The sequence below is a fragment of the Aplysia californica genome, unplaced genomic scaffold (assembly GCF_000002075.1).
Source record: "Aplysia californica isolate F4 #8 unplaced genomic scaffold, AplCal3.0 scaffold00149, whole genome shotgun sequence".
NCBI classification, from domain to species: Eukaryota; Metazoa; Mollusca; class Gastropoda; order Aplysiida; family Aplysiidae; genus Aplysia; species Aplysia californica.
Genome location: NW_004797419.1, coordinates 766,097 through 779,072, shown reverse-complemented (window position 1 = coordinate 779,072; position 12,976 = coordinate 766,097). Strand labels below are relative to the sequence as shown.

Below are 12,976 nucleotides of genomic sequence, written 5' to 3'. Positions count from 1 at the left end.
ACAAATCATCTTTGCAGCTGGTGCTTAAATATCAGGTGACTGAGCATTCATGAGTTGCATATAAACAGACGTATAATCAATGGATCAAACTTCATCAATTAGAGGAAAGTATTGCCATCAGTAAGTAAAGTAGGGCAACCGACAGACAGGTAGATCTTGTTCACTAAACACAAAAATTCTTTTCTGACTCACACAAAAAAGCACTTCACTTTTTTAGTCTCTGCATAATCCACTTGATCTTGGTTGATCTGACATACCTGAATCTAACCAAGCTGGTTTGGTGTAAAGCAACACATTGGCATGTGATCATCGTTAATTCATCCTCTTTTGAGGCATCCGAATCTCCTGATTACAAATGACTTCAAAGTGAGTCGGAGGATGTATATTTGTAACACACAAAATTTCCTGGCAAAAGAAAGCATGATATAAGCAAGGGGACTACTTATGAAAGGGAAAGGAACAAGAAATATAAGATTAGTTACAGATCTACATACATAGGTTCTTAAAGTTCCTTCTTTTTTGTCCTTGGAACTTTTCCTGGGTTTTCCATCATTGCATTTTCCTTGCTGATCCTAGATGAAAAAAAATGAATTGTTAAAACAAAACCAATTGTTGCACCTTACAACTTTCAGTAACAAGACCATAAAAGGAAAATGGTGTGGGGGGGGGGTCTGCTCTATTCATTCCTATACCGTATTAATACACTATATAAATAACTACGCTATGTTGTAGTCTCTCATCTGAGTGGATGGAAATTAATGCCACACGCATGTTACAATAGTGAAGAAGGTCATCTCCAGTGGATCAGAGCACGAACATATTCATACTTGCTTCCAATCTTGACTTCAATAATTCAATCTCTCCAGTAAACACCACTCATTAATTCAAAAATGACACTACCTTTCATCTCATTTTGGAACGACAGACTACAGTGGAAACCTGATATAACAGGGATTGTGAGACCAGAGAAAAAGTCCTGTTAGATTGGATCCCTCTCAGAAATGCAAAGGAAGTAAGCATTTGTGGACTAATCCAGCAGTATTTATTCATGGGTAGTTTCCCTTGCCGCAAGTACCATGTGGCAGGCCCGTTCAAGACACATTACGCATGCGTGTAGCTAAGCTTAGGGCTAGATCAAGGTCTGCAGGACACCGCAGCCCTCTCTCACTTCACCCGCTGCGTGTGCTTGCAGTGGCGTGACTTGCGTGGGCTTGCTCCATCACTGTGTTATTCTCTCTTCTTTTTACACATTGTTAATGAGCCTTTGTCCCTGCTATAACCGATAGAGCTCCGATGAGGCCCTGTTATTGCCGGTAACTTTTAATAGAGACAAATGAGTAGGAAAAAACGGGGATTTAAAAAATCCGTCATTACCGGATCCCCGCTATTTCCAGGCCTGTTATATATATATGGTTTCCACTGTACTTTAATTACTATTAGGTCTCTGAACGTGATGCACGATTTGCCTTGCTTTCTGGGGTCTCTTTGAGGCCTCCATTGGTAAACTTACTTAACCTACTTGCAGTTCTATGATCTCTACTCTCCATGGGGCCAACATGAGGGTAGTGATGACTTAATGCACAATTTCAACTTATTTTCAGAAGGAAGACCTCAATTAAACTTAAACCTTTCCCATTTTCTGTGCAATCATAAACTTTCAGGGAAAATGTGTTATCTTCTTTGGACCTGGTATATAGCTAGTGTGCATGGGCTTGAGTGACAAGGTGGTGTGGGTTTGTTGATGTTGACCATGTGTGAGGATTACTAATTAGAAGAAGATTTATAACTTTTAATTGTAGGTTTGACTACAGGAATTATGTGTCAAGTCATGAAAAAAAAGATCTGACATAACAACAAAGAGTATTAAGTCCTCTCAATTCTATCTCTCTTCAATCGGAAATAAAAATATGCATAATTTCTACTATGCTGGCTATGAGGAGCCCTGTCCAGTCTAAATAAAGCACAGTATTTCAGTCTGCACCAAAGAACCACTTGACATCCTCACACTATCACCCCAGCAGTATATTGTACAGTGGGAGTCGCATTCAACGAGGTCCCATTCAACAAGAAGTCGGCTTCAACGAGGCAATCCTTAATCCCCGATTTTTTCCTCTAAATATATCTTTGTAAATGAACGTCAGCTCCAACGAGGTTGGAAACAGACTAAAGTCACTTTCAATTTCAACGAGGTTGAGATAACTAAATAAAAGCAATTAATGGCCCCAAAAGCAAAGAATTTTTCTCCTTTCTTTCCATCTCATGAGAAGCACAAGGCCCATCCTCCATTCCTAACACTTTGTATTGCTAGATCTAGTGTGCCTCGTAATATGGGCCACAAAGCCAAGAGGACAGGCGAGGGTTGGCTGGCCTACGGTAGGGATGGGAGAGGGTGGGTGGGAACACAATGTGGGCTGTGTGAAACTGGATGAACTCTGGATGGGAAGGTCTAGATCGAGACCTTCATTTTTTACAATTTTCTTTTCTTCCCCCGATCAGAAAATCCAAGCTCCCGCCTTTACTTTTTGTAGATATCTAGATCTAGGCCTAGATGTGAGAGGGTATGTTTCCACACGAGAAGTGTTCCGGAAAAAAATAATTTTTTAATGCAGAAATGACAGTGAGAACACAGCTCAAACATGCGCACACTGTTTGAGAATTTCGTCATCAGGGAGAACAACTGTTTTAATTACTGGTATTGGTACATAGTGTAGTATAATAGCTTGTCTCCTTTCTTTTGTTTAGCCTTAGTCACGTTCAACAAGAGGTCAGATCCAACGATGACAACAAGCCGGTCTCGGCAACCTCGTTGAATGTGACACCCACTGTAGTTAACTGATTTCATGCAGTGCCTATAAGTCAAGCAAATTTCACCTTCCTTGAATTAAGTGTGTCCTGCAGAGAGGTGGAAGGAGAGACTGAAATCCATTTACTGAAAACAATGCAAAAGATGAACCAAAAGTTTCAATAATTTTATCGAGAAGTCATTCAGTAAAAAGTATCCCCCAAAAATTGCACTTTTTGCATTGTATAACACTTTTTTGTTTTGTAAACTAATCTATTCCGTCTGCCCAAGGCACTCTCTAAATAACACTTTTCAAAATTAAAATTATAACAATCTTTACAGCAATGGTAAATACAGCCAGTGCCTATTTTTAGTTCCATTGAAAATACACTATAGGCCTACGTTACTTGTTACCTAAATTGGTTGGTACTCCCATGACAAAGATCAATACATTTTAATTTCAGTTATAAAATGCATACTGCATTTATCTATAAAAGCTGCTTTTAGCGAGGTTGAACAGGTAAAGATTAAAATTAACAGTAGCAGACACTTTGACGATAAAAATATTTCCTTATTGGACAAGTCTGAGCAGCATAATTTTAAAAATAAGTCCAATATTATTAAGATTATTTATAAAATCAAGAACATGATCTTACCTGAACCTGAACCAAATGTTGAGACATCTGATTTCTTTCAGATCTTGTCTTCCTTTTTCGCTTTCTTTTACTTTTTCGGCAGGAATCAGTCCCATTCATCATCCATCTATCTGTAAGTTGAAAGTTTACATCTTTAAAAGTAGTGAATTTAACATAGCATATCGGTGCTGAGTAGTATAAATGAATATAACTGAGAACAATGATAGACTGAAGGAGGAAAACATCCGTACCCCCAAAAATGTGAAGAACAGCAACACATACAGAAAAAAAGATTATCTTGGACATCTTGGTCAAAGGTAACCTCATTGTCATCTTCTTCATCCCCATATAATTATCATATTATGTACGATGGCTTACCTCAAAAGAAAAGAAAGAGGAAAATAGCCATAGACCAATTTCAAAATATTACTTGGTAAAGTAAAATGCTGTGGAATCAGGCACTCATCAATTTTTGGGCACGGTGTTATTGGTATCGACTTAAAGCTTTTTTTATTTTTGCTTTTGATGAAAGAAATACCTATCTATCTTGAACAGAAGTCTGAAGTCAAGTAGAGATATTTTTGTGATTGAATGTGAGATTTTAAAAAGGTGGGGTTCGCCTAGTTTCAGAGATTAAATTAGCGAGAAAAGGGTTGCCAAAGTTCAGTAACTTCCATGGCTTGAAAGTCCTTGGAAACAGAAAATCTGCATTTTTTAAAATGCCTAAACCAATGTTTTTCAGTAAAATCCACACCAAAATATGTTTTTAATTGGACATATAAAGTGTCGAAGTTGAACCAAAAAACTAAAATTTGATCATAAGAATTGCCAAATCGGCGGAAAAACGGTTTCTTCGATTTCATTATTTTCACAGATGAGCACTAGATTTCACATCTCACAAATCATTTAGTGACTTAAAATTTTCATAAAGTTCAACATATTTTTTTCAGTAGCTCATCAGGGGATATATCTCTCCCTTGAAAAAGTTCTGGTCAAGAAAATAAAGTCAATTTGCGAACTATGATACCCTTTCCTGTTTAATTAATGTCACTTTTTTAGGAGGGGTCCTAAAAGATAAAGGTATGAAAGAGCAAGATCAAGTTTAATTGGAAAATACAGCAGCATATTAACTTCCAGTTGTGCCCACTATGCATCCACTCTTGGTTCAGATTCATCATGTAAGAAGAGGCGTAATCGTGTTGGAGAGTAACGTCCGTACTCAGATATATAAGTATCTTTTGATCAGTAGCCATTGCAAGAGACCCATCAAGCCAGTATATTTTATGATACCCCAGCTGCTCCATAATGAATGATTCATTTCGGAAGGCCCAAAGCCATAGCAATCTCGCTAACTTTCTGGCACCTATCTTCACTAAAAGCACTTTACTTTAACTCACAGAACGTTGGCTCCTGATTTTGAAACTTGCTGGTGCACTGCATTATTATATATATATGGCTCATCTTCCTCTTTTATCTGTCCCACATTAAACAAATTTGTACCAGTTGTACACTTTCTTTTAGCTCTTTACACTTTCACCACGCACAGCTGTTTTTTTTTTTAGCAATTAAAAATTGAATCATTAATTTTAAACGCACCACTACTTTTGGCTATTCCGTTATACAGGTCACAATTTTTTTAAATTTCACCATAGAGGCATGTATCAGTGCTGCAATCGGTACTTTAGCTAGACAGAATAACTTGTATTGCCTTTTGCATCATGTATGATCATTTGTTATAAAAAAAGCTATAGTAACATTGAATATTTTTAGTTTACTTTTAAACTGCGATCCCCTCTCTGTCTTTACTGGGGCTCTGTTTTTTTAAAGACAATCCTTGCATATATTTCATCCAGGTAGAATTAAAACAAAAACAATATCTACTCTGGCCTAAAGTACCATTTTTCCAATAGGAATATAAATTAAATTAGATGTTTCTGTTTTGTTTTTGCTCTCAAATCTCCGCATATATATATATATATATATATATATCTCATTTGGTTGACCACTACTAAGCAGCTAATCTCTATTCTTGGAAACCATTCCTCTATACACTATACACCACTCAGGACATCCTTGGTTAGATGTGGGGACTCATTTTAAATCTTTCGTACCTACTGAGTTATGAGGACAAAAGGACTAAAAATAAACCCAAAAAATAAAACAACAAATATATGGCCAGAGAAAAACCAGTTGCAGATAACGTCTGGTATGGCAGACTGCAGCAAAAATACCTGAGTGCAGCTGTTTGAGTGGCCGACACTCAGTGACACAGCGGCCATTACACTATGATTTGAACGTAGGTAGGAGTTGCCTAAACTCTACCACAAATAAAGAAGTAAAAAGGGGGTAGCAATATAGATCAGACTTTATACTCTCATTTAGAACTCAAAAATGCATCACAAGAGGAGTGAGGACTTAATCATGACATTTTGGAAGGAAAAAAAAGAGCCCCCCCCCCCCCCACCCCCAACATCCCTTTGATCCCTCCTCCCTCCATCTTTCTCTCTTTGCTAAAAAAAGATGGGAGCATAAAATCCGGTTTTGACTCTTAGAGTACAGGAATATATAGATAGACTTTAACTTTAATACTAATAATACTCAGAATCAATGTTTTATCCAAAAGAGAGCAAGAGGTGACTCGTCTGCAGTTCTTTCACCCAGCAGAGTGGGCAAATACAAGCCCAGGATTGGCCGTCTCTAAAGAGAGTTCTAGGATTCACAGGAGTACAAGTTGCTTCTGGCGTCGCACCGGTCAATAGAACAATGGCTATTCTCCAGTGTCACGCATAGTTGCACATGTCGCTTCTCCACAGCTTTCCATCTCTCCTGTCAGCACGTTAAGGCCATTATGGATGCAGCTGAGTTCAGTGCCAGATGCGCCTTCTCGTACTTCTGGTTGTGACTGAGGGTTGTTGGCGCTTCTGGAGCTGCCACCTCTAACACAGAATTTCCCCCATTCTTCCGTCACTGGAGCTTTCATTGAGTAGTGGCTGCGTGCCCAGCTATGGTGAATTGCATTCTGAAGAAATGTCGACCCTGACTTTTAATCAGTTAGGACCTGAACATCGGAAAGTGGGACAGGGTTTGTTTTGAAAACGGAAGTGATTATCCTCACCCGGGGAGAGAATAAAAATACGATCAACCTCTCACCCCAGCGTTGGCTATTTTCACTCGATATGAAACAAGACCTGTTTTCCTAATTTCGGAATACTGTCTAAGGTGTAGATGATCAAATATAGAGACAAAAACAAAGAAAAAAATGACGTTATAATTCAAACAGTAATAGATCTAGCACAAAAGTAAGCTAATTTGGTTGTCTACAAAGACGCCTAGATCTAGAGTAGCAGCGGGGTTGTGCGAAAGGGGGGTCTGCGAGACAACCCTGTGGTATGAACAAATAAGACAAATTTAAACATGCAAGAGCGTTCCCGCGTTTCTCAACATCCGGCAGCACCCTTTCCTGTAGCATGAGATTATTTGCAGGTCACTGTGGTTGCTTATTGTTCGTACACAGAGGCAAATTATTTCCAGGCTTGCTGATTACGTATTCTAACAGTGCATTCGCGTGTAGTTGTAAGGCTGTCAATGCATTTTATGAAGATGTGTATACTTGCACTACACACAGAACAGTGTGTTGTGCGTATAGCATCAGTACTAAGCAAAGCACGGAGCCGCTCAGCCTCTCTGAGGGGATGGATGGAGGTTGACGCGCAGTGCCGCCATGGCATCTGGTAAGGCGGGGTTTCGCGTCACAGACCTCTGCAGCGAGAACGGGGCAATATTATTGCATCAAGGCCCACACCAGCCACCTGACACAGCCTCTGGACTAGGCGTTTTTCGGGGCCATTATTAAGCCAGCGTGGCAAGAGGGGGTAAGGAAGTTTGTGAGGGACACCACGACACTGAGGACGTTTGCTGGCATCCTGAGTTGAAGGCCTGGACAACAGTAGCTTGGCTAAAACGGCCCTGAGTGGATTCACCAAGTCAGGGCTGTTTCCCTACAACCCTGACGTTGTCCTCACAAAAGACAAGCTGAACCCAGCTGCACCTTCACAGGGTCCCCTGTCCCTACCTTCAACTTGTCATCCACCTCGTCTGCCTCTGCCCCATCCGCCTCTTCTGCCTCTGAACCATCCACGATGTCACAAACTCGCCGTCACCGACTCAAGGAAATACTCTCCTTGAACTTTAGCTTGGGGAGGAGAAGGTGGACTTGTACCTCAAAAGGTATGACAATGGATACGATCTCAAGATCGACCCCGACTACAACATGTGGTCCAGCTCCTCCGCTCCCCCAGCCATCAGCAAGAGCCCTGGAACCTCAGCACCCCTCCGGGGAGATGACTATCGACAAGGTGCTCACTTTTCCGTCCTGTTCAAAGAACAAGGCCGTTAGAAGGCTCCAGCCAACAGTGCCCCGGTCCATCAGTGGGAAAATGACTATAAAGAGATGATACTCACGAAGAAGAAGAAGGCGGAAGAAGAACAGCAGAAGGAAGAGAGGAAGAAGCAAAGGGAGAAGAGAAAGATGGAACGGCTAGCACAAGCTGAAGACAAGAAGGAAAGCCAAAAAGAGAAGAAAAAACAAAAGGAGCAGGCAAAGAAGGAAAAAGAGGAGGAGAAGAAAAGAAGAATTCAAGAGAAGAAGATGAATGCTTTGGTTGTGGCCTCACAGAAGAAGAAAGAGGAGGAAGATTCCTCTGACTCAGGTGAAGAGCCGGTGTATGACGACAGCTCCGACAATTGTGGGGACATTACAGTCAACTGTGCTGGGTGTGGAGCCACCACCGCAGGACAGGTAGTGCTCACCCAGTGCATGCTTTGTGACAAGTGGTGGCACACCAACTGTGTCAAACAGATGGACCTGAAGGACAAGACTCAGGAAAACCTGGATGCCATGGACATCGAGCTCTTTTGCTGTGCTGACTAATCTCTCCTTCCCAATTTGTTCATACAAATAGTGTAAACAATATCTTTGTTTATCCATGTGCAATTAGATCCACATGTCTCTACTTTGCTGTTCTTATATAATTTAATTCATGGTATTCAGAGTTATCTTGACTCACTAATAGATTACTGTTTCCATTGTAAGTGTTGGCTTCAGTTATTTTTTGTTTTCTTTCTCTTTTGGCTATGCATAAAAACTGAGTGTCTTTTGTAACTCTTAACTCTTGTGCAATTTGTAAGAATATTTCTTGCTTTATGGTTAGAAAATCATACTTTAGCCTATAATAACATTCATAATAATAAGTTATTAGGACATGTTGCAAGACCCGCCCTATACTAGCGCGCAGCCCCTCCGTAAAACGCACCACCCTCAAGCAGGAACGCTCATCCCGGCTCATTGTCGCACACATCCGTCCTCACTTTGCCTCACAAATGCCACTACTGAGGGAGACAGGCAAACAAAGCCGGCAAAGCGTGCTGGGCCGACGATAGCAGATGAAATTTGCTTCTCATCAGTTATTGTGCGGTCACCTCCCCTTTCTCCGGGGACTCGCAAGGTCACTTTTTATGCTTAGGGTAGCGCAGACTACCTCCTCTACTCTATATGGCCTTTTCACTTTTCGAATTGAGCCGAATAACACGGGTCGCCATTTTGTTTCGCCTGTAAGTTCTCGCAAGACCTTCTCCCCTCTCTCTCTTGCACTCTCTTTCTGAATACCGTCTATCGGTGGGGACGATCAAATTGACAAAACAAAGATAAAAAATGATGTTAAAATCCAAAAGGGGAGGACTTCCATAACGAGCGACCACCCCATCAAACACAATAAAGAAGAGGCCTTAGAACCCTAACCCTACCCCCTGCCCTAGATCTAGCTCTCAATTCGGGAGGACTTCCGCAACAACGAGCGACCACTATGAGACAGAGCAGAATTGAGGGCTAGGGGTAGGGGTAGATGTAGGGGTAGGGGTAGGGGTAGGGTTAGGGTTAGGGTTAGGGTTAGGGTTAGGGTGAGGTCTTCCGTAACGAGTGACCACTATGAGACAGAGCAGAATTGAGGGCTTGGGGTAGGGGTAGGGGTTAGGGTTAGGGTTAGGGTTAGGTCTAGGCCTCTTCTTTATTGTGTTTGATGGGGTGGTCGCTCGTTACGGAAGTCCTTCCGGGTTAGGGTTAGGGCTAGGGTTAGGCCTTTTCTTTATTTGTGTTTGATGGGGTGGTCGCTCATTACGGAACCCGGGCAGTCCTTCCCTCAATTCTGCTGTCTCACAGTGGTCGCTCGTTACGGAAGTCCTCCCCGCAAAAGTTTAGTAAGCCTAGATCTAAATCAATTTGGTCATCTACAAAGATGCTTCGGCTATTGTCGCCATTTTGTTTTGCCCGGAAGTTCTCTACTCCTCTCCCTCCCCCCCAAAAAAAATTGCACGCTTTCAATACAAGAGCGCTGGAACGTTTGTTTACGGTGAATGCTGCTTTGGTTGGCCTATCACGGTGAAGGCACACCGGGTGAGAATAGATCTAGCCAAAAGGCCCGCTTGTGCTATTCTCAGACTCAAGTGGCCTTTGAAAACTAAACCTACACACCCTTCCCAACCCCAGTGCGAAATTGAAGGAAATTTCTTGCACTCCTTCCCCAAGTTCGTCAGATATATAAACACTACAGTATAATTAATAAACAGCATTTGTCTGAAGTTACCAAAACCACATGACAATTTTCGAAACTGCCTTTTCAGCACAGTCCAAACGCTGCCGCCATTACCAACTTTCGTTTCGTAATCGTCGAACGATAATGTAAAAAGTAAAAAGGGCATATATCGATATTTTACAATGCATCACCAAAAAAATACGAATAAAGCCTCCTCAGAGTGGTTAAACAATACCAATGATAGTACATAACAAGATGGGCCACTTCTCTCTTTGAGCCAATTAAAAAAGTGTCCTCAAAATTTGGTGGCGCCCTCTTCACAAAAGCGCACTCTTTGCGAACAGAGTTACCCTACTTGAGTTTTTTAAAATCAAAGTGAAACTAGCAAGTTTTGGGATAAATTTCGGAAGAACGCTTTTTAAAAATGGTTACGCTGACAAAAAACCTCTTCCGGAGGAAAGGGTGATTGTTTTCTTCGTTTAAATTGACTTTAGAATGAAAGGCGAGAGGTCATTAAAGTATAAATAACCTAAAACTCTGCACTGAACGAACTCGAACTGCTGATGAACAGCAGTCGATCTGCGCACGCAAGGAGGTGCTATTCCTATTCTTCTTCTGGAAAAACGAAAGAGAGCTTCAAAACAGACTGCAGCGCCATCTGAAGCAAAGAGCATACTTCCTGCGGACACTTTTTAGGCTGAGTGACCCATCTTGTCTTGTACTATCTTTGACAATACATGTAGTATTATTATAGGCCTATTACAGTATTATTGCTCAAGTATTAGGCTACGGATACTGTCGGATACACACTTTTAACTTTGCTGTCGCACATAGGAGATCTGAGTGTGGAGACAATTTTTAAGAACACATAGAAAGAAATTCTGTCTATTTCTATCCCCCTCCCTCCATTCCATCGCTCTGATCTCTCTCTCTCTCTCTCTCTCTCTCTCTCTCTCTCTCTCTCTCTCTCTCTCTCTCTCTCTCTCTCTCTCTCTCTCTCTCTCTCTCTCTCTCTCTCTCTCTCTCTCTCTCTCTCTCTCTCTCTCTCTCTCTCCCTGAGAGTAATTATAGTAAGAATAATAATAATAATAATAATAATAATAATAATAATAATAATAATAACAACAACAACAATAATAATAGTGTGCCTATTTTAAATAATGAAAATAAAGCTCACGAAAAAAAAAACCCAACAAGTTAACAATAATTATATAAAAACATACACAAACACATTATATTATCATTTAACTAGTTGTAATAACATTAAACAGCACACTTTAAAAAAAATGTTTTTTAGATTTTCGGTTATTCTTACTCATACTCATACTTTAATTTACGATGAACTAACTTCTAGATACTTCATGCCATCCCATCCCCTTCTATTTGTAGATTTCAGGCAATTATCATTATGCATTTCACGTGTTGGCTCTGACCAGATGAGTAGGCCTATTTAATTTCCAATTTGGATTTGCACACACACACACACACACACACACACACACACACACACACACACATACACACACGCGGACACACACACACACACACACACACACACACACACACACACACACACACACACACACGGCGATACACGTGCATGCAGAGAGAGAGAGAGAGAGAGAGAGACAGACAGACAGACAGACAGAGATACACACACAGACTGTCTCACGGACAGACGGACAGACACACAGACAGACAGAGAGAGAGAGAGAGAGAGAGAGAGAGAGAGAGAGAGAGAGAGAGAGAGAGAGAGAGAGAGAGAGAGAGGAGACAGATTGAGAGAGGGGGGGGGGACTCAGCTCTAAATTACCGACGATAGTTCACTAACAAAAAGTCAATATCAAAACACAGATAGCATAGCCGATCATTTCCCTTGGTGTTAGGCAGTCGGGGCTATTTAACAAAGGACAACATAATTAAACCCCCGTAAGGTCTGTACTGCCAACTTCATTCTTGTCTCAAAGTAGGCAGTTTAATAAAGAGGTTTGACTGCATATTTATATCGCAATAGTGCTTACTTACTTACTACCCAGTACGCCATCTGGCGTTTAGGGCAACAACATAGGATCTCTCGCTCTGTCTGTTTTGGGCCATCTTGGTCTACGTTCCCCACGAATGATTCCAGGATTTCATTTCAGGCCAAGGAGATTAAAGGTGAGTTCTAAACTCCTTCTTTCAGACTCAACTCTGTGCGTCTCCAGGTCACTTTGGGTCTGCCCCTTTTGCTACGTCCTTCGGGTGTCTAGTGGAGGGCAGTCTTCACAATAGAGTCTGGTTCTCTTCTCAGATCATGTCCAATCCATCTCTATCTTCTCCTTTTTATTACCGGTATGGTGGTCATGTCCTCTTGCCTACATTTACATAACAGATCTGCGTTGGAACTTGTCGTGCCAGAAGATCCTGAGGATTTGGCGTAAGCTGGTTGTATGAAAGGAAGATAGCTTGGCACGGTCATGATCAGTCATCCTCCAGCATTCAGCTCCATATAGGAGTGTGGATAGTACACAGCTGTTATACAGCTTTAGCTTGGTTTGTATACTAAACAGTCCTGACTTCCAGATGTTGACCATGCTTTTGTGTACATGTAGGCCTACAGATCTTGCCTTGCTGAGTCTGTCCATGATGTCTTCCTTTGTGCCGCCGTCAGTTTTGATTATGCTGCCTAGGTAGATAAATGTGTCTGTTATATAGGGAGGTCCCTGTTGTTCACCCTAATCGCGTTGGAGAGCCTACATTCAGTGTCATCACTTCTGTCTTTTTCTGGCTTTTTTATTCTTAACCCAATCTGTCGTCCGTATTTGTAGAGTCGGTTTGTTTTTTCCTGCATGTGCTGGTTGGTATGGGAGAGCCGCGCAGTGCAAGGTCGTCGGCAAAGTCAAGATCCTCGAGGGTGGAGAAGAGGGTTCACCTTATGCCTGATGTATCCTCAGTATCATCATCATCATCATCATCATCATCATTATTATTAT

The 12,976-nt window shown here is 41.3% G+C and overlaps 1 protein-coding gene across 1 annotated transcript in view; it reads right to left on the bottom strand.

Annotated features, from left to right (window-relative positions):
* LOC101853082 overlaps positions 1-10,132 on the bottom strand; it is a 40,188-nt gene extending 30,056 nt beyond the window's left edge. The window contains exons 1-3 of the mRNA XM_013081864.2: positions 10,056-10,132; positions 3,439-3,548; positions 495-572 (exon numbers count right to left, since the gene is read on the bottom strand). Of these exons, the coding sequence (XP_012937318.1) occupies positions 495-572; positions 3,439-3,540 (180 nt within the window). The 5' untranslated portion in view covers positions 3,541-3,548; positions 10,056-10,132. The remainder of the gene's footprint in view (positions 1-494; positions 573-3,438; positions 3,549-10,055) is intronic.
* Positions 10,133-12,976: the final 2,844 nt, after the last annotated feature.